At 39.0% G+C, this 20,760-nt stretch overlaps 1 protein-coding gene across 4 annotated transcripts; it reads left to right on the top strand.

Annotated features, from left to right (window-relative positions):
* The first annotated feature begins 1,379 nt into the window (after window positions 1–1,379).
* LOC102787900 (homeobox-containing protein 1-like) lies at window positions 1,380–20,760 on the top strand. Of its 4 annotated transcripts, none has more exons than XM_087845136.1 (10): window positions 1,380–1,572; window positions 7,175–7,666; window positions 9,342–9,427; window positions 9,530–9,640; window positions 11,810–11,966; window positions 12,053–12,135; window positions 12,548–12,643; window positions 13,402–13,496; window positions 14,439–14,522; window positions 14,623–20,760. In XM_087845136.1, the coding sequence occupies exons 2-10, from the start codon at window positions 7,176–7,178 to the stop codon at window positions 14,953–14,955; spliced, it is 1,536 nt and encodes a 511-aa protein (XP_087701262.1). In that variant the 5' UTR covers window positions 1,380–1,572; window position 7,175; the 3' UTR covers window positions 14,956–20,760. The 4 variants fall into 4 exon arrangements, with proteins under 4 accessions (XP_087701262.1, XP_087701296.1, XP_087701340.1 ...); XM_087845170.1 differs by having other exon boundaries at window positions 13,405–13,496; XM_087845214.1 differs by having other exon boundaries at window positions 13,408–13,496.

Here is a 20,760-nt window from a genome sequence, read left to right on the forward strand (position 1 = left end):
TCTCTCTTTCTCCCTCGATTTCTTCATTCATAAGCTCCTCAGAGTACCATCTTCTCAAGACATGCTCTCCATTTGTTAGTACATTTCCATCTCTATTAGGCTGCACATCCTTTCCAATCCAATCTTTCTGCTTAGTCTGTAGATCAATGTTCTTTATATTTGTAATAAGTTTCCTAAACGAGTTAATGGGTATGCTACACCTGTAAATTCACACAATGAGCATCTGGTCTGAATTAGGAGTTAAATTAGGATTCGGGGTATAAAAAGTGATTTTACAGCTTAGAAATAATTGCAATTGGGAATGTAAACACTGGGATGTACTCCCTAGTGTGTGAACAGAACAAGAAGCAAGATTATACTTTCAGCTTCTACTGGGTTTCAAATTTCTTCTTCATTTTTTGTCTGCTTCCTTTAGGGGTCGCCACAGTGGATCAGCTACCTCCACCCTATCCCTAGCATTCTCCTCTGTCACATCAGACTGCATCCTTCACTACATCCATGAACCTTCCCTCTAGTCATCCTCTTTTCTTTCTCCTGCTGCCTGGCAGCTCCACCTTCAACATCTCTTATAACCAGTTTATTCACTCTTCCTGCTCTGCGCATGTTCAAGGCATCTCAGCCTTGCCTCTTTAACTTTGTCTCCAAGCAGCTCAACCTGTCAGTCTGACATACTCATTTCTAATTTTGTCCCTCCCGATCACACCAAGGGAAAACCTTAGCATCTTCAACTCCTGCCACCTCCTGTCTTTTTGTTAGTGGTACTGTCTCCAAATCATACATCATAGCAGCTCTCATTACCATCTTGTAAACAATCCCTTTCGCTATTGCTGCTATTCTTCTGTCACACCCACTCCACCCTGCCTGCACTCTCTTCTTCACCTATCTTGTAGATTCTCTGTTGCTTTGTGTTGCTTGGTTTTATGTTTAGAAAGATTAATAAAGTTACTGGTTAAACTACATAACATAGGGGGTAATATAGCCAAACTTCTCACCCGTGTGAAGGTAAACAAGAACAAATGTGAGTGCAGTTCTTAAATAAGGTGTGAGACATACTGCAATGGGAAGGGGAAGGGGAGGGAGGGAAAGCAAATAAATGCAGTGTGAGAAAAAAGGAATCTAAAACTACACAAACAGCAATGAAATTTAATACATTTAGTGATTGTAAAAAAAGTAGAACAAATGGGTAAACTGGCTCTGAACCTGTTTAGAAGTATAACCAAAAATATATGTCAGACCAAATTATTAGAAACATCCCACAGCACTGCTTCCAAGCAACAGCTCTCTGCCACTGTACTGGATCATATCTGCAGCCAGGTGTCTCTAATAAACTGGCAACTCTATTTACTGTACGTTCAGTAAACTGCGACTCCCGTCGTTCTTTGCGTCGGTGTGTCAACATGGCGCCTGTCTGCCGGACAAAAGGCGAATCTGTCTGACGGCGGATTGAAGCCCAATTAGAAGCAGAGGAGACATTTTGGGAAAACTGTCAGTGTCTGTGTGTCCCTGCGCCCCGAGGCGATAGATATATGGTAAAACAAACATCCGCGGAGGCTCTTGGACTGGAATAATAAGGTAAGTTAAGTCCTCCAGCTCCAACTACTGCTGTCTTCAAACGGTCCTGCCAGGAGCCCGATGCATTTCCTTTTTTCTGTCTGATAACTGCAAACTCCTTAAAAAATCCCCAGTGCCACCGCAGCGGTGTTTTCCCGCGGCGGTTAAGTTTCACACTATCAAAACTGATATTAACGGTTTTGTCTGAAAAATAACGACTCGGGCTCTCATTCGGCGGGTGTGTAGTTCTCCAAGAGTCACTTAATAAAAAATAATGTCAACTTTTCCAGTTGCTGTACAATGCTCGCTAATGCGGTGCACTATGTATTCCAGCAGAGCGTCGTAATTACGCTGAATAATGAAAGTCATAATAATTGCCCTATTCTACTGTGTTTACTAGGAATTAGTTTATAAGATGTATGCCGAATTCACGTATTGTTATCCATTATATGTAAAACGTATTAGGACATCTTCTATCGAGAAGTCAGTGTTTTCCTCGAAGCAGGGGGAAAATAAAATCCAGTTTTCTTTAACGCGATTCGGCGTTGAAGTTGACGATCTAAAGACGGACCTCTGCATCGGATTTACCTTAAGACGGGGCTGTTACAGTATAACATCTGGTGACAACAGTCGACTAGTTTGTCTTGCGTTTCAGGTTTAGAGTCCAGTTAAAAAGTTTCTTACTGTAATTTAAGGACTTTGTGCATGTGCACAGCTGGCACATGTCTGCTACCAGTTCATGCCACGTCTGGATAAGACTTTAAGTAGGTCACTGGGTTCAGGAATGGTAATAGTTTTCCTAATGTGTTTGACTTTATCTGCTCTACTTGAAGAAAGAAAAGTCATAGCCCACATTTGCGCAGTGTGAAGTTTTGTTTTTTGTTTTTTTCAGGGAGACAGTTAGATTTATTTTATTTTTTTGGACTGATTATTATTTAAAAAGATCTGTAGAGTAAAACTTTAATGCCCCAAAGAGACAGGTATCCTACAGTCTCAAGAGGGAATGGTTCAAAATTTGTTTAAGAAATAGCAGATGGAATCAGTAAGAATATGAATTCATTCTCTGAAGCTGAGTTTGGAGAGAGAGCAAACCTTCACCTTGGAGGTAGCATTTGCAACTCAAAGGATGCTAAGGGTTCAAAATGGTCCGTAACATTTGTTCCAGATGCTGAAGGTCACTAAGGGTGACACCAGCAATCTTGGAGCACACCTTGACAGATTTGCCCAGCTTGCTTCTGTTTGTAACACAAGGAGAGTGGCAAATCATAGATAATAAAAACGAGGAACTTCCTTAAAAAGAGCAACCGTTGATTTGCTTTTTTATTTTTTACATACAGCATGAATCAATCATATTAGGTACTATTCTTGTCTTCACCTCAAAAAGGAAGTGTGTGCATATGTGTGTTTTCATGTACTCCATACAATGCTTAGCAGGCATGAGCCAGTGCCAAATACTATTCAATTATTGGTAAATCTGTCTGTGCTTGCACACATATCCTGTTATTTATCTGCTGGTTTTGTGACAAAGACAATCAAAGCTACACACATCCATTTAACAGCTAGACAGAGGGATATTATTTTACTGGCATTGTGGTATCTTATGAAGGGCGTTTCTCTGATTTTGTTTAAATGGGGTGGCACAAAAGAAGAACAAGGCAGGAGGGGCCCACAGAAAATCAGAATATTTGATAAAAAGTAAATACAGTGCGGGAACTTGGTGCAGAAAACACTGGGAAAGATTTTTCAGTGTTTCAATGGGCGTTGTTTTGTATTAAACCGACCCTTTATTTAAGTAGGGTTATGAGTATTATTTAAGTAACACAAAGGTATTAAAGGTTTACCATCAAAATATACCTGCAGAATCGTAGACGTTATATTATCACATTACAATTATTGATTCTTTGATGTGTATATCATTTTAATGCTTAAGCTGGAGATGCTTTTAAATACTTTATGTGCCACTGAGTAGCTTTATCGATAATAATACAGCATAATATCACGTAATTTATATTTTTAAAAGCTTCAGATTATTAAGTAATGCAGCTTTAAAATAAATTGTATGGAGTACAAAATGTGGCAAAGAGCATCATATTGAGTAGAAGCACAAAAAATACTTAAAGTACAAGTACATTAAAATCCACTTCAGTAAAGTGCTAGTGTACATTTACTGGATACATTTGCTATTTCCTTGTTTTAACAATGATTACAACTGTTGAAGATTACATTTGGATTGCTTTAACAAGGTACCTTGTCTGTGCTTTATCAGTGTTATCCTTTTACCAAAGTTAGTGTGGTTCCCAGACGGTGTTAACATTTTAATGGCAAACCTCAGCTGGCTGGATGAAAACCTGATATGGAAGCTACAGTTTCAAATACAGCGAATAAATGTTGGTTTCCTGCCTTAATATGGTTTACTGTTAGTGTTCTCTGCTGAAAGGAAAGGTGGATTTTTGGTGGCATTCACTCATGTCTGCTAGGCATTGTTAATTGAACTCTATCTGATTACTTTCTCATTTGCCTCCTCATCGCATGTTGTCACATGTTTAAAATTCTGTCTGTCTGTTCCTGACTTTGCAGAGAAGTAATACAACAAGTAGAAAAAAATCTGTGTTAGCTAAAACTGTTTTTGTGAGGGTTTTTTTTTATTTTTTAAACCTCTTAAAGTCCCGCTGGCGACCAGTGATCAGGTTAGGGTTAGATTCAGAGCTGCTCTTTGCATTTTGTAACTTTAATTAGAAAAGAAAAGCTATAGTCAATGCAAGAGTCTTCTATTCTTTCTGAAATTATGCTTCTTTGTTATGCAACTAAAATGCAATGCCAACCCTGGTGCTGCACCTGAGCAGTTCACTGTTGACCCGCTGGATGTTAAGAGAGGTTCAATTTGAGACTTTAAAGCCAGACTTTGATGAGTTCTTCTAGTTTGCACTTACAGTACATGAAATCTTTGAAAATGCCTTGACTGGATCTTTCTTTGTTTAAAAGTGGAATATATATAAAAATCTAAAGTCAGTCCTTGGCTTCATTTTTTTGGTAATCTTCCATTGTTAATGTTAATCTTAGGTTACAAACTGAGGTTGAATCTCCAGAATGTGAAGGTTCAGATGTTTTTAGTTAGAAGCTTCTTCAACATTTTTCTTTTAAAGCTATTTTAGTCAGCATGTCTTCCTCGGTTGGACCCCACGTCTCCTCCAGTTTTATGTGGATTAGTGAAATTACACCTAAAAAATTTTCACTCTTAAACGCTGGACTTTATCTGTCCTTAATTGTCCTTTCTCACATGGGGCATGTGGCACTATATAGTTGCCCCAGGAGCGTTGTCACTACTGGCAGTCCTGGTTCAGGTGAGGGTGATGCCTGGGTGGAGCGTGTAGGAGGGTGCCCACTCCCTCTCTCCAAATTCTCCAGACAATTACTCTTTTTAATTTCTCATACAGGCGCAATGGGACGTCGCAAGGGCTTTGTACTAGGGAGCTGGCAAGTTAAAGAGTTTTTAATGCTCAATTTGATTGAGTCGGACATTTACGTTCTCACTTACAGCTCCGCTGAGTAATGAGGAGAAAAAGTGCAGAGCTGCAGTGAATGTGTGAAAGACAGTTCCCCTCAAAATAAACATCTATTTTTAGTATGCACAAAGATCAACTGATTTACCAGTGGTACTTGGTTTTAAGGCACATTGTAAAGAATACAGATGTTTCCTTTTGTGTTGAATTTGTGTTAGAAGTAAAAAAAAAAAAAAAAAGCCAAGTAAAGCAAACAGACTGTGTGAAACAACTGAAGATATGTTTGATTTTTGAATACGCATTATAAAATGTTGCACAGGTGATTGCGATCAGTGATTATCAAATTAAATGAAGTATATAAATAGTTTAGATAATCGTTTTTGTGGTAACGTTTTCTTTATTGATCTTGTGTATCAGTCTAACTTCAGTATGAGTCATCCTCTGCAGCAGGGAGGGAAAGTATGAAGCTTTGCTGCCTGAAATGTAAATTTTTCTTGGCATTCTTCCCAAGATGCAAACACACACTCACCCGCAACCTCCCTCTCTTATATCTGTACGTGTTGATATGCCTGCTGACTTTGATTTTCTGCTGTGGCCTGTTTTTCTTCTCTGCGCCAGAAAGAAAAGCACTGAGACAGATGTTTTATCTCTTATTTCTCTGTTTATCTTCCTCTCTTGCTCTCCCGCTTTCCCCCCTCGGTTCAGCCTTGTGACTGTTATGACAGTTTTTTTCAGAAGTGACAAATTCACTGTGCAGTTATAGATAAGAATTAAAATTTAATGCGCCAGGGCTGCATTGAGGGGGGAATGCATTTGATTTAAAAATCATACAATAGCACACAGTGAATCGGGTGAATAACATATTTGTGTAACTTTAAATGATTAGAGGAACCAAAAGCTCATCAGTTATAATAAAATGCTTATTAAATGTGTAGGAATGCGCTTCATATCTGGGCAGCAGCTGCTGAGTGGTGACGTCTTACTGTGTGTGTGTGTGTGTGTGTGTGTGTGTGTGTGTGTGTGTGTGTGTGTGTGTGTGTGTGTGTGTGTGTGTGTTGTAAATCTGCAGGCAGGAAGTTACCAGATGTGACTGTACTGGCATTTTTTTCTGTGATTCTTTCAGAGATGTGAAGCTCATTGTGCAGAAAAAAGTCTGCAATGAGCTAAAAACTAGTGATTTTCATTTTGTTTCATAAAACTCGCACTATTTATGGAAAGCATTTATTTTTCTGAATAGTCATTTCAAGTTATGCATTTTTTAAACACCTCTAAAGTGTTTAGTTCTGTTGTCAGTACATAGAAGCATTACGCATGCCTGCATTGCAAACACTTCACAGCAGTCATGAGGATAGTGTTACTGTGCAGTGGGAGCTGACTACTGTCAGCTAGAGGTGGGCGATATAGCCTCAAAATTATGTCACAATATTTTGTGAAAATGTGCAATAATGGTGTTTTTCATCATGTTAAAAAATACTGAACAGTGTTTTATTGATGTTTGTAGCTTGCTGGCAACAGCATATAGAAGTGTACCCAAATAAAGGGCGTTTTCAGTCTCTCTTATCCAGTGAGCTGCTATCACTGATGACACACTACCTAATCCAAAGTGTGAATCTATTGAAGCAAGCTACCAGCAGCAGCAGGGCATTATAGTGCAATAGTGATGACACAGCATTATATGCAGTGACATGGCATAAGTCAAATGTAAGAAAGTGTTTTTTCTTTTTTTTTTTTAGTGTTTTCTCTGGAGATTTTAAATATAAAATAAATGCTTAACACTTTAGTTTAACCAGAACTGCATCAGTCATTTCCATCTGCCATTTGCTCTTCCCGTCATATGGAGTTCAAGTGGCAATGCTTGGTTAATTAATTTGTTTACATTTGGATTGCACATCACGGACTACCAGCATCTCTCCTTCCTAGACTGGTTGTTTGTTTGTTGTTTTCACCTTCAGCTGAAACAGTTTTCTTGCTTTTGTTGGAGGTTGTTGAAATAAGGGACTGTAAATGCATGGCGTTGCTATAGCAAAGGTATTGCAATATGACACTTTTATATAATGTTAAGATTTATACCAGTGTTAGCTCAGACAACTCTACTAAACAGTTTTAAAAATAATCTCCTACAGGATGTTCCAGCAGTGTGAGGAGCCTCGCTTCACCATCGAGCAAATTGACCTCCTCCAGAGGCTACGGAGGACGGGCATCACCCAGGCAGAGGTTCTCCATGCTCTGGACACCCTGGATCACCTGGATCGGCAGCATGGGCACAAGTTGACCCATAAACCTTCCTATATGCCACCTTCGTCTTCCAGCGCTGTCGCCGCCTCTTCTTCCATGACTTCTACCGCCACTCAGACAAGTTTTCCCAACAACCGCCTCTCATTGTCCCCTAATAACAACTTTGACACCACCTCCCCACCTCTCCCTGTTCCGGTAGCCTCACCTAATACCATAACAGCAGTAGTGCCAAACGGTTTGGTTGCCGTTACCAATGGGAAGCTTTCACCACCCCGGTTTCCTCTTGGGGTGGTTAGCGCTACTGTAACCACACCAGGGTATGCGTTTGAAGCTAGTGAAGAGGACATAGACGTTGATGAAAAGGTGGAGGACTTGATGAGGTAAGAACAGCCCTTTAAATGGCAGGTAAAACGAGGGCACACCAGCTAAGAGCAGATTAGGTATTCTAGAAAGTTATTTTGGAGGTTGTTTTTCAGGGTGTGCATTCAGACAACAGGATTAGGAAACAGCTTTTTTTATTGTTTTAATTTGTATTAAATGTTGACTACAAGAGACAGCAATGATTGTATTTCCCTTTATAGGACTCACAAAGGTGATATTTCTGGTTTATTGGAAGGGTTAGTTTGAATGAGACTCCAAGACTGAGGAGTAACTGGCTGGCTTGCCAGATCTACATCTAGCAAACTTGCGTCATAAAGCACAGCAGACAAGTGCTTTCGTTGCTTTGTTAAGTGTTTTAGTCTGGTACTCCATGCCGTAAATGCCAGTAGACCAGCCTTCCCTTGATTCAATAATATACCTAGAAATTTGTTTTTTATAAAGTAGTTTTACCGGTACTTTTGAAATACATACATGTAATACTTGCATGTACACTGAATTGGCCTGAAGTAAAAAGAAAAATCCTCAGAGCAAGAAGATAATTTTAGCCAATTGTTATCTTAAACAATATAACTTCAGACACTAGATAAACTTTGAAAAAATTAAATTAACCTTAAGGTTAGCCTTAAGAAGAAAAACAGTGTAGGTTTCAGAGGGGTTTGTAGTTATATGTACAACGTAGATTTAACGCAGAAGCATAAATCCGATGTGAAAAACCCGTATAGAGCCTGATGTCTGTATCTGAGGTGCTTAGATTCAAGTTTAAGGCGTGTCCTCATTTTTGTTTGATGGTGTCGCAATAATCTGTGACACTGTCTATATACAGGCTTTTGTTTATCCCTGATCACAGAAATCTGTCTATATACAGCCATGGATATATTTGCTTTTTTATGTCGTTGAGAATTTGATGCTCCGCTTAAGCACCGCCACTTATACTTCAATTGTTGCCCTGCAGAGACGTTGATGTATTTGCTGTGTTCCAGGATCTTCTATGTTATCATATAAAGTATAGGGCTTTGTATATGTTTATAACGTGTCACCTGTAAATTGGAAAAGTCAGTATAGGAGGAACCTGCATGTATGATATTTCGATAGTCATTCCTGGTAATGAGTGACGGAAAAGTGACTCTTGCCAACCAACTGCATCTAGTGCTACAAAGATTATAACACTATTTTCTTTAGTTTACTGCAAAAACAATAATAATTTAGAATTCAGATAGGTGCGTGTTGCTTTTAAAGACACATGTACAGTAATTTGCAGCAGCAGAGGGTATGTGTTAATACAGAGGGTCCTGATTCCTGACAAGGCTGCTTGTAGCTCACTCTGAATATGAATATGATGTGATGATTGCTGCCAAACAAATACTCACACATACAAAATGAACACAAGTACACACATCCAGTCTAGTGCCTCTCATCTGTAGTCTGCAGCCAGACGGCAGCAATCAGCAGTATTGATTTGAAGATGTGTGAAAATGAAATCAAAGGAGAAGGAGAGCAAGGAATATTACAGCAGCACACATTCAGGTACAACAGCCTGTAATGTATATCTGAACTGCAGACAGTTATATCTGGTATGAGTATAGTGATTGTTGTGTTGCAGTGTGTTAATTAATATCAGGCTTGTAATGTTGAAAATTTAAATGTGTTGTACCTTTTTCTTCGCCCTTCTTGTAGGAGGGACAGTGCTGTGATCAAGGAAGAGATTAAATCCTTCCTGGCGAACCGACGTATATCCCAGGCTGTGGTTGCTCAGGTAACAGGTGAGTATAAATTGAATCTGTTTGCTAAAACACAAGCAGAAATGTTGGTGTGTGAACAAGCACCAGACCCCCACAAGTGTGACTCTGGTCTCGCTCCTCCAGGAATCAGTCAGAGCCGGATCTCCCACTGGCTCCTACAGCAGGGATCGGACCTCAGCGAGCAGAAGAAGCGAGCTTTCTTCCGCTGGTACCAGCTGGAGAAGACCAATCCTGGTAACAACTAATTTCTCCAACAGCTCCACATTTCTCATAAAACGTTTCTCTAACTTTTCCACCTGTGGAAAAAATACTGTAAAATAAAACAGTAGGAGGGAGTTTTTTAATAACTAGTGTGCTGCTTTGAGTGTGTGACTCACTGTGTTGTCTTTTTTTTTAGCAAGAGTGAAAGATTTTTTTTTTTAGGCTTAATCAAAATCAGAGATGTTTAGACTCGAGTCAAAAACTACTATTGAATATTTAAAATTACAAAAGAAGCTTACAACCAGCAATAGATCAATAATAAATAATAAGACTTTGGATTAAAAGGTTCACAGCAAAAACAAAAAAATAGACAAATACAATTAATTGAGAGACAAAACTGGTAAAGACAGAAGACGACAAATTTAAATTGGAACAATTACTAAAGCATTCACTCTAAAGGGAGCATTGTAATGAATTCCAGGTGGTCTAAGCATAGAAGAGTTCTGCCAAGCTCAGACAACTTGTGGGACTAGCATTGATATATAGTATCTGTGTAAATTCCTTTGTAAGAAAAGAAAACTTGTTTTTTTGTTGTTGTTGTTTTTTTTTACATTTTAGGAATCTTGAGAATGCTACAGTTATGGAAACAAAGTGTGGAATAAACAATGGCTACATTGTGTTAAACATGGGATCAGCATATTGGAATGTACAGAATGAAAAACAGTGGAGTCTACTTCTAGTTAGCACGTGACCTCCCTATAGGGAAAACAAACTATCGCGGTGCTTCTTCCAGATATTATGACTCTTTTCTGCCTTATTGGCTCGTTACTCTATAAAGTACTGATTCCCAGTCGGTCTGAAAAAAAAATACAACTTAAGAATTAAGAATGTAGTTGACCTGTCCATGGAAGCAGGTTCAACAAACTCTGTCATCAAGTTTCCCATTCCAGAAAGGCTGATCACAGTAAGTTCAAACAACTCTGAGCATGTTCACCGTTAGTTAAGCGTGTGCGTGAGTAGAGACAGTAAGTCATCATCAATGTGGAGGATTGGCAAGGATTCACCATGGCAACGGGTAAATACAGAGCGGAGCTTTCATTTTAATCCGGTGATGATTATGTTTCAGTGTGGGCCATGATGTTTATCTTTATAAATACAAGACAGGAGAAAGGAGACATTTTAATTAGTTTGGCCCACAATATACATTTTGTTTAAACGGTTTCTGGTCATCATCACCCAACTTGAATTTTCATTGGATGAAACTGGAATTTTACATTTGACTTTTATATCAAATTTTTCTTACCTAATCTAATCAGGTGTAACCTGACAGGGATAAAATGTCTGTGACAGAAACTGAAGATAAAATTCCGGGAAAATGGACACAGGTTACTGATTTGCCTGTGCTATTAGTTACACAGTAAAGCAACAGACTCTGGCACAGGTCCCCTGTCAAAAGGAAGTTTTTATTAAATGAAAAAAATGTTTTTTTGAATAGTTTCTGACCAGCAGTGGGCTGAAACAAAGATATGTTTTATGGTGGAGTTCATTATTTCTGCCATTACTGGTTAAGAAATGCTTAATAAGATTTACAAAAAGTCTTCTTTAATATTTTTCAGTATAAGCATTTATAATTTGGGCACTCTTACAACCATAGCAGAGATCTTTGTAAGGAGTTACAATTACTAAGTGTTAAGCGATAGTAGCTGTTTCAAGTTATAACATATGTAAACATATTAAAAGAAATGTGTAAGTTTTTATAGAGCTATCTACATGATAATCAGCTAGATTTTAGATCTTTCAAACAGATGCAGATCAGATGACTGGATCTAAATTGGATACAGAGCCTGGAGGCTAATATCAGGCTGCATATTGACAAAATAAACGGTTTAAAATATATTTAGTTCAGAATGTTAAAGTCCTTTCAGCCTCATCTAAAAGTTAGAAATTAGTTATTCACATCATCACCACCTCTGACTGACATTTTTATATCAATGTGACCAACTATGACATATAAGTTAGTGATCATTGATCAGTGTATTATGTGTCTAAAGATTTATACATAGACAAAAGTTTGATTTAGACAAGGATTGCTGTGGTAATGTACGGTAAATGCTTCCAATGGCACGAAACTGACTTCCAGAACCTACTAATTTACAGAACCTAGTAAATCTCATTGATCTTTTGTCATGTTTGATGCTCCAGGTGCTACTCTGGCAATGCGAGCCACCCCCATACCACTGGAGGAGGTGATGGACTGGAATCAAGCTCCTCCTACATTTGGTTCGGCCCCCGGGGGCTTCCGTCTGCGGCGAGGGAGCAGATTTACCTGGAGGAAGGAGTGTCTGGCTGTCATGGAGGGGTGAGGATGAGGAGGGGTACTGATGTAGAATTGTAGAACTGATGTAAGAAGAAGTGAAAGTAACAAAGTGCAATGTGTATCTGCAGCTATTTCAATGATAACCAGTATCCCGATGAAGCCAAGAGAGAGGAGATTGCCACTGCCTGCAATGCTGTCATACAGAAACCAGGTACAGTCTTACTGGCGAAAGGTTGTGAATTGCATCCCAAATTAAGTATTAGTGATTGGGGAAACAAATTATTAGATTTGCTATTTAGTATAAATATGTTAACTACTTCTTTGGCTTAATATGTATTTATTAATTAGAAGGATCCCAAACTTAATTTTTCTAACTGCATTGTAAAGCTAGTTATGTGCTAGACTGATTCTGTCTTCCTGTTCAAAGTTAAAAGTTCATCTTCCCACTGTCATCATTGGAGTTCCATACAATTTTAAAAACACTTGAGCTTCAGATGGCTGTTGTCCATAAATAAAATGGACTTTACATTGTTTTAAGATATATGGGGGGGCTTGAATGCACTTCAATAAACAAACGCAGTTGCAAACTGAATGGGTCTGGGGTGTGTGTGTGTGTTTTACAGGAAAGAAGCTGTCTGATTTGGAGAGGGTAACATCCCTGAAGGTCTACAACTGGTTTGCGAACCGCCGCAAAGATATCAAGAGGCGTGCTAATATTGGTAATGTCTACATCTGTATTTGTGTGTGTGTGTGTGTGGGAGTGAAAGAGAGATACACGTTAGATCAGCGGTCCCCAACCCCCGGGCCTCGGACTGGTACCGGTCCGTGAGTCGTTTGGTACCGGGCCACGAGAGTTGAGGCTCAGGTGTGAAATGTATGATATTCAGGGTTTTTATCGGTTTTCAGCGTTATTTTGTTATCGTTTTTATCGTTAACTCGGTTTTCCTGGGTCTTTTCACGTGTTTTATGAATAAATCTTCTTTTTTTCGGTACCGGTACTAGTTTTATTTTGTTGCATTTATCCGCGACACCTTAAAGGCCAGTCCGTAAAAATATTGTCAGGCATAAACCGGTCCGTGGCACAAAAAAGGTTGGAGACGGCTGCGTTAGATGTTGTATACTACACTATGGTTTGGTGTAAATAAATAAAGAACCCACAGGAAATCACTTGTACTGTATCTATGTGCTTAAGAGCATTATGTGCAAGTAGCACGCACAAGAGCTTGTGTTTCACTTACTTAACAAAAATCCTAATTGTGCGAGGTTCTTTTTCTGTGTCACCCAGTTCACACTAGTATTGCTGGTCATCACAATAGACAGTGTTAAATGTCTCGCACACCTGAAGAGGAAACAGGATGTTGTTTTCTTTCTGAGAAGAGCAGCTTCTGAATAGTCGAATCACTGTTGTTCTTATTTTGAGTGTGTTGCCATTTTGTAGCTGAGTCGATATGCTATGATGACGTTTGTGTTTTTGAAGAAGCAGCCATCTTGGAGAGTCATGGCATCGAGGTTCAGAGTCCAGGAGGTCAGTCCAACAGCGACGACGTGGATGGCAACGACTTCCCTGACCAGGTAAATTATACGCGAATTCCTACATCTTAATGTCTGAACATAGAAACACAAACCCCCTAAAAAGAACACAGCAGGAACTCTGTATTTTTAAAGTTAATTGCCTCTCTGATTTTCCCCATGAGAACTGTCCTGGTCTCCATAATTTGTTTTCATGGGGCTCGGCATAACCTCAATAAGCCATTGTTATTAATGACACCCACAGCTGCTGCTGTTGTGATTATGTTGCTCACTTGTGCACAGCTTGTGTTTGTGCTAGATTTTTGCTTACTGTTGGTACATACTGTTGTATGTACCATATATCTTGTGCCTTCAACAACTCTGTATCACTACAGTGACAACTGTCACAATGTTGAGTATTTATGTAGAAAGCATGTAGCAGTTCTGCGTCTTTGCTCTGTAAATCTGTGGATGATTCATTTGTAACGTTAGCAAATTACTTGATCAGCCCAAGGCCTTTGGATCAAATGGTCTACCTGATCCTTTCAAGGCAGTGTTCTCCCACATGAAACCCATTGCATGTAATCAGTGTTACAGGGACACTACATTTAGCAAGTATTTGCAGAAGAAAGAAAGTTCAGGGTTGGATTTGGTCTTGAAAACTGAAATGTTTTTCACAGTCCTTCACACAGAAATCACTCCACAGATTGTTAGAGACAACAGAGTGTTGACGATCTTCTTTATTTACAGTCGGTCAATACTAAGGCAATAAAAAGTGTTTGACACATGAAAAAATAGCAAAACACAACTCGCCCGTATTGCTCCAATATGAGGAGAAATCTCTCCGATAAGTCGACTTAGCGTGGGAATTTGTTCATAGTGCTTGTATGTTTAATAAAAATGAATGTTTGGCCCCAGTGTGTGAATGATCAAAATCACAGGAATATATGGTGACACCGATAACTTGCCTCTGCCTTGTATAACTTGTTTGCTGGTTTCTCACAGGGCTGTGAGGTGTCCTTATTTGATAAGAGAGCTTCAGCAAGGCAGTTCAGTTTCAGTCGAGCTGACCTGTCCTCTCCAACCCAGGTACAGCTGGAGCACATCTACACCCGCCTTACATTTATCAGCGATTCCACACGGAGCTACAGATCCACTCAACCTTCTTTTTTCTTATCCCCTCACTCAGGTTCCCACACTGCTTCCCAGCTGGTTTTCTGCCCTGGGTAGAGGGGGCGTGTCTGGACAGAGGGCCGCATCTCTGATTGGTCGCTCCCTAATATCAGGCACGGTTCCTCAGATGGAAGGTTCCAGATTAACAGGTGTTTCCTGGTCCCCTCCTTCCCCCTCTCTCCAGGACGAGCCCACAGTTCACAGTGCCCTGTCCGAGGCCCAGGATCCAGTCAGTTTGGAGAAGGCGGCGGCAGTGAGTGACAGCAGCCCAGTGGTAACCAATCAGGGGGATGGCGCAGGGTGCAGCGTGGGGAATGACATCAAGACGGAGACTCTGGAGGACGACTGAAAGGAGAGGCAGATATCAGAGCTGTCAGAGCGATAAACAGGTGTCATTATATGCAAGCAGATTTTATAGGAATGTAATAATAAGTGGAAAAAAATGACCAAAAGTCGTGTAAAGTCCAACCCTGAGATACCTCCCAACCCTACCTCCAACCACCAACCTGCTCTGCTACGCTTGTATAGGCATTATTATTGTATTATAATTATAATATTAACAATAAGCTTTTATTTGTTAGTGTTCCCCAGCAACCTGTGGGAAATTTAAAATGTACCTAAAAACAAATCCAGCAAAGAAAGTGAAATAGGACGCACCTATAAGGGAACACATGCTGTAGCTGTCCGTTTTCTTTGTTGATTGTTTATGTTGAGGCATTTTAAATCTTCCATAGAAGGCTGATAAACAGGACTTTCATGTATTGTGCAGATTTTCTTGGAAAACTGCTTTTTTTTCACAGCAGGACAACACTGTATTTGACATGGAATTCCAAACATTTCAGGGTCTTGCACTGTGATCACAACACAACTTAACAGCCTCAAAAGATAAATGCATTCATTTTAGTTTATATTAACTGATAGTTATAAAGTGTTGCAGCACATTTCATCACAGTTCTTTATATTTTAAATTTTAGATTTAATCTTAGGGTAACAGCATATAAGTAATCTGTCTCTGGGCCCAAAATGTCTGAAAAATGTTTAAGAAAAAAAAGAGAGAAAAACAGTATGAGCCTCCCCTGCCTGATAAGATAAACTCAATGTGTAGAAGCAGCGAACGCCATAATGATTATGATAATGCAATTTTATCATTACTAAATCTTTCAGAATTTATTGTTTTCACAGATTTTACATGTATCCGTGTGGTTAATTATATGCTGCAAGTTTATATTGAAAATTCAGCCGCCTAAGGTTTTCAGGCACTAATTTGGACTTAAATGTGATTTATTTCTATTTACAATAGTGAAATTATCCTTTATAAATATTTAAATACTGTGAATTTAGTAGCGTTTAAACTAATTAGGGCCTCAGTTTCCAGTGAGAATTTAAATCCTGTACGGCTTTACTTTGCTTCCAAATCGATAACAAGTTTCTTTTTAATTTCGTTTTTTTGTTTTGTTTTTTTGAGAGAGTTGTATGAAAACTAGAAACCTGGGCGTCCTTGTGACCGGGTGATGTTTATTCATTCGTACCCAGTTACCTGCTGGATTATATAATTAATAATCAACACATATCATTCAGCTGAGAGGAAGTCAGTAGTGTCAAAAAGCTGTTTAAATACTAAAGATTAAAATGTAAAGTGAATAAATACAGATGGGTGATAAATTAAAGGAAACTGAACCACTGAACTGAAACTGAACCACTGACCCCTACAGTGTTAGGATCCAGTTTGGGCCTGTTTGTCCCTGTAGAGGGAAAGGACACAATAACTCTACTTTCCTAATAAGGGCGTTCTCTTCCAGGCTGGCAGTGCATTGTATCTTTAGGCATGCACTGTGCATATAGCTTTCAGACGTGCTTTAAGTTTTTCTAAACATGACCTATCTTTTGATTTTCATTTTTTTTTAAATGGTTATCTTTTGAGGTGAAAAAGCAAGTATGTTTGGTGTTAATGTCACTGGCTGGAGGCCATTGATTGGTAAACATTTGGTGCTTGGAAAGCAGCTGTGGCTGAGAGAGCCATTCATAAACTGATTGGAAGATTAGTGGTTCAGTTTGCATGTCGAATTGTCCTTGGGCAAGATGCCGAACCCCATATTAACACATTTGAGATGTTCAATACGGGTGCTAATATGATAGTTAGTAATGTAAAAAACCTGATATTCCGACTATATTGGCCCATATGTTTTTTCTTTCTCTAACATTTGTTGTGTAGCTATTTATTTACTTGTTTACGCTCTACACTTCTCAGCTGGGATCAGCTGGTTTTTGTGTTTGCATTGTACCAAACATAGATATTTGAAACGTGTTTGCTGTTGTAAGTAGGGCTGCCACAAACGATTATTTTGATAGTCGACTAGTCACCGATTATTTTTGCGATTAGTCGACTAATCAGATCATGCATCCATTGGACTTCAAACGTACAGCTTATTGCACCAGCAGCATCTGCTCTTATATAACTATCATTAGCTTACAGCTGTAAGTGTTTAAGGTATGTGCTAACTAAAAATAAAGACAAGATGATAGTTTATTAAATTTTAATGAAATTTGCAGATTGTTTCTGTGAAGTTTAATAAACTCCTTGCTATCTAAAATATAACAGGACAGGATAATCAGTTGTCTGCTTGATGTTTATTCAGCTGTGTAAAAACTATAACTTTAATCTCAGCCAAACAGATTTACTCAGGAACAAATAAAATACTAAAAAAGCCAAACAATAACATTTTTAAGTTATCTAAGTGACTTATATATGTTTAACCTGAGTAGCAAAAGACGGCGGTGGGTTTGAAAACGATTTGCCGGGAGTCCGGTGCTCTCACGGGCTCTACTGAGCCTTGCCCCCGGTTAGCTATTGAGCTAGTGGGTAACAGACGTCTCCGAAAACGTCGGAGCGCTTTTGAAAATATGTGGTGTCTTGATAAACTGAGCAGATATTTGAGGTTTACAGTTATATTCTCGCCCGAAAACATTTAAACGTTTATTTTGTGACCCAGAAAAAGTAATAAGAGTAATATTAAAACTGACTAGCTGCCGCCATTGTTGGAAACGCGCTATGAACTCTGGGACACAGCTTCTTCTTTGGGGCTTAACAGCAGCTGGCATCCTTGTACATGCAGTGCTGCCATCTTCTGTTTCAGTCCGTTATTACACTCTTAAATCCTAATACTTATTCCTGCGTCTTTTGGGATCTTACAAAGCTTCAAACGACGCGTCGACTATTAAATCAGTCGTCGACGATTTTGATAGTCGACATAATCGTGACTAGTCGACTAATCGTGGCAGCCCTAGTTGTAAGTGCTGATGCAATATATTGGTAAGTGGCTAATATCATTGCCCCCGATGTATCTATCAGAGCCCGAGTGTTTGCACCATATTCTTAAAGGCCCATAGTATGCAAGCACTATATGAATACAGGTCTATTTAACGTTCACAAGTTTGGCAGTGTTGGGCTGTGCTTATTTTGTGTGAGCCGATGAACAGAAAAAAATGAGCCAAGAAAACAACTTTTGAAAACAGAAAGCAGACTCTTGTAAGCTGTGAAGTCATCAGACTGTCACCAGAGTTACACTCACTTGGGCACCTATGGGAGAATGTGGGCTAGTTAGAGAGGACTCTGAAAACACCAAATGAGGGAATATGTTTTGGAGGAATGCTGTTCATCCTTCTAGAGTTTTAGAAATTTGGAAAATCACTGAATTTCCAGTGCACAAAAGGCCAACACCTTGACACGACATTGGGTTTTTCCTTTAATTTGTTACCCATCTTTCTAATATGTGTGTGTGCGTAGACACACAGACTATACTTAAATACAGTATATCTATCCAAATCCATTTCTTTGTACACTATATAGACATATTAGCTTCAAATGAGAGAAACTATCAGTATGAGTCTTATCATGTTGGTGAAAGACGAGTGAAACATTAGCCAAAGTATTAAGTTTTAAAATTTTGTGTATTTTCTGAGTGTATGATAATCATGGATGAAACTGTGTGTTTGAGATATGCTAATCAAAGACGCATCAGATGTGTTAAAAACTATTTCAAGCAAATGCATCATTTTTATATTCTTTTTCAGGTATATCTGTGTTTGTGCTCGATATGCCATGTGTTCAAAACACACACTGTCACTTTTAAGCTGTATTTTCATTTTGAATGACACTTCATTTGTTTATGGTGCTTTGAGTCCTTGTTGAAATATTTCACTAGTCACTAAGACTGACTGACAGGCCAGAGGAGGTTAGTTCTTTTGAAATCACCATAAGAAGAAATCTCCTTTTAATAATTAAAAAACCAACTAAATATTTGATTGAGGTAAAATTGAGGATATTTAAGGTTAGTACAGCCATTGTAGAAGTATTTTTAAAAACTGAAGGCATGGAAGCGTCTAATAAGCCATAATTTAACTGTCTAAGTCAGATACACTCCTTGGTCTTCGCATCTGGGTTCAAAACACCCAAGACAATAATGGCGAAGAAGTCCAGATGTGGGTGACGTCACAGCGATGCCATCCGTCTTTACTAAACTCCTCGTGGTTCATATTGTCAAAGCTCCAGAACCCCAAAATAATTTCCAGATCAGTTTTGTAGTGAATACAAAATCATCCACCTGTCAAAAGTGAGTAAGGGCTCTGGGGCTTTTGGTTTAAACGCCGTCCTAGTCATGCACTCCCAAAATGTTCTGCACACTAAGCACCGTGCTCGGAGCGTTTCAACTACACTAACAGAAATGTCATAGTGATCCAAGCTTTGTACGTACGTCCTGTTCCACCAGAGTCAAGGAGGAGACATGGCTCCTCAGCTGCTTAATGTTCCGCTGATGAACATTAAGATAATTGAAAGATATACGGTCACAAGTATGTCTGCCTTTTAGTGTCAGGATGGAAGGATCCAGGATTTTAACTGAAGATTTTGACAAAAATTTTGACTCGCAATGGCTGAAAATAAGCTCAAGTTTGTAGGCGAGAAAAGCATAACAATGAGTTAAAACACCCTAAAAAAAATGACTGCAGTCTCCAGTATGAGCAACACGCACACAGACAGACACTTACTAACCTTTAAAACAAAATTAAAAAAGTGAGTGCAGCTCATCATTCAACACTATCAGTCCAGCTCTTACATTTGCTTACCTTTTACAGCTGACACTAAAACCTTCTCAACAGCTAAAACATTAATAATACTACAATGCAGTGTAACACTTGATAGAAACCTAAATGCTTATGAAGGTGCAGCACACCTCAGCTTCACGTTTAAGTGCCTCATTTTTCTCAGCGCACTAACGGAGGATCAGTGCATGAAGAAGACTTCTACAATGGCTGTACATTTTTAACCGTACTAATGCAGGCGAGTTAATAACATGACGTTCTGTTACACTAAAGCGGCTTCATTCAAACTGGTTCATCGTCACCAGGTGCTTTACAGGCTAAGCTACTAGTTCAGAGTTTAAAAACTCAACATATATACCTCGCTCCCTCCCATTCAGCTATAAGCTACTCCCCGCAGGTTTGTTCACAGCTGCTTCAATGTGAATCAGAGCTTCAAACTAACTGTCGAGCTGATTTGTGTCAGTCCCGTCTGGATCAAACTGTGACAAGGCCGTAAAGATGATTCACGCTGGCTTCCAACAGAAGCGTCAGCGGCTTTTCAAAAGGGAAATTTCTCCTCAAACTAGAGCCAGTAAATATCACGTTTAAAGGGAATTTACTCATATATGAGCTCCAACGTCCACCAGGGTCCATAAAATACAAAATAGTCTCTCTGTCATTCTGGTGGATTTCAGTGTTTCGGGCTAAATGTCTGAGAAACTTTGTTGCATGGTGGAGGATTTCTTTAATTGTGCGGCAGCAGAGCTGTCCTGGGTGTCTTTGCTTTAAGCATTTGAGACATTATTAGTCAGTTATGTAGCTTTCTGTCATTTAATGATTTACACCAAAATTTACAAACCCATCAAAGGGTTTTTTATTTAGTTTTTTCTTTTTAATCTGCTAAGCAGAAGCCTTTCTGAAATGAATCTATGGATTCATTTAGGCCATTGTGCTATTTTGAGATTATTCTTTTTTGCCTTCATGGTCTTCTCATGACATTGCATTTTGGAGGTCTGAAGCAGCCAGTTAGTGTGAGTTTGTGTCATTTTAGCTATTTTGTACATAAGAAAAAGGGAAA

The sequence above is a fragment of the Neolamprologus brichardi genome, chromosome 1, assembly GCF_056152115.1.
Source record: "Neolamprologus brichardi isolate AB-2024 chromosome 1, ASM5615211v1, whole genome shotgun sequence".
Classification (NCBI taxonomy): Eukaryota; Metazoa; Chordata; class Actinopteri; order Cichliformes; family Cichlidae; genus Neolamprologus; species Neolamprologus brichardi.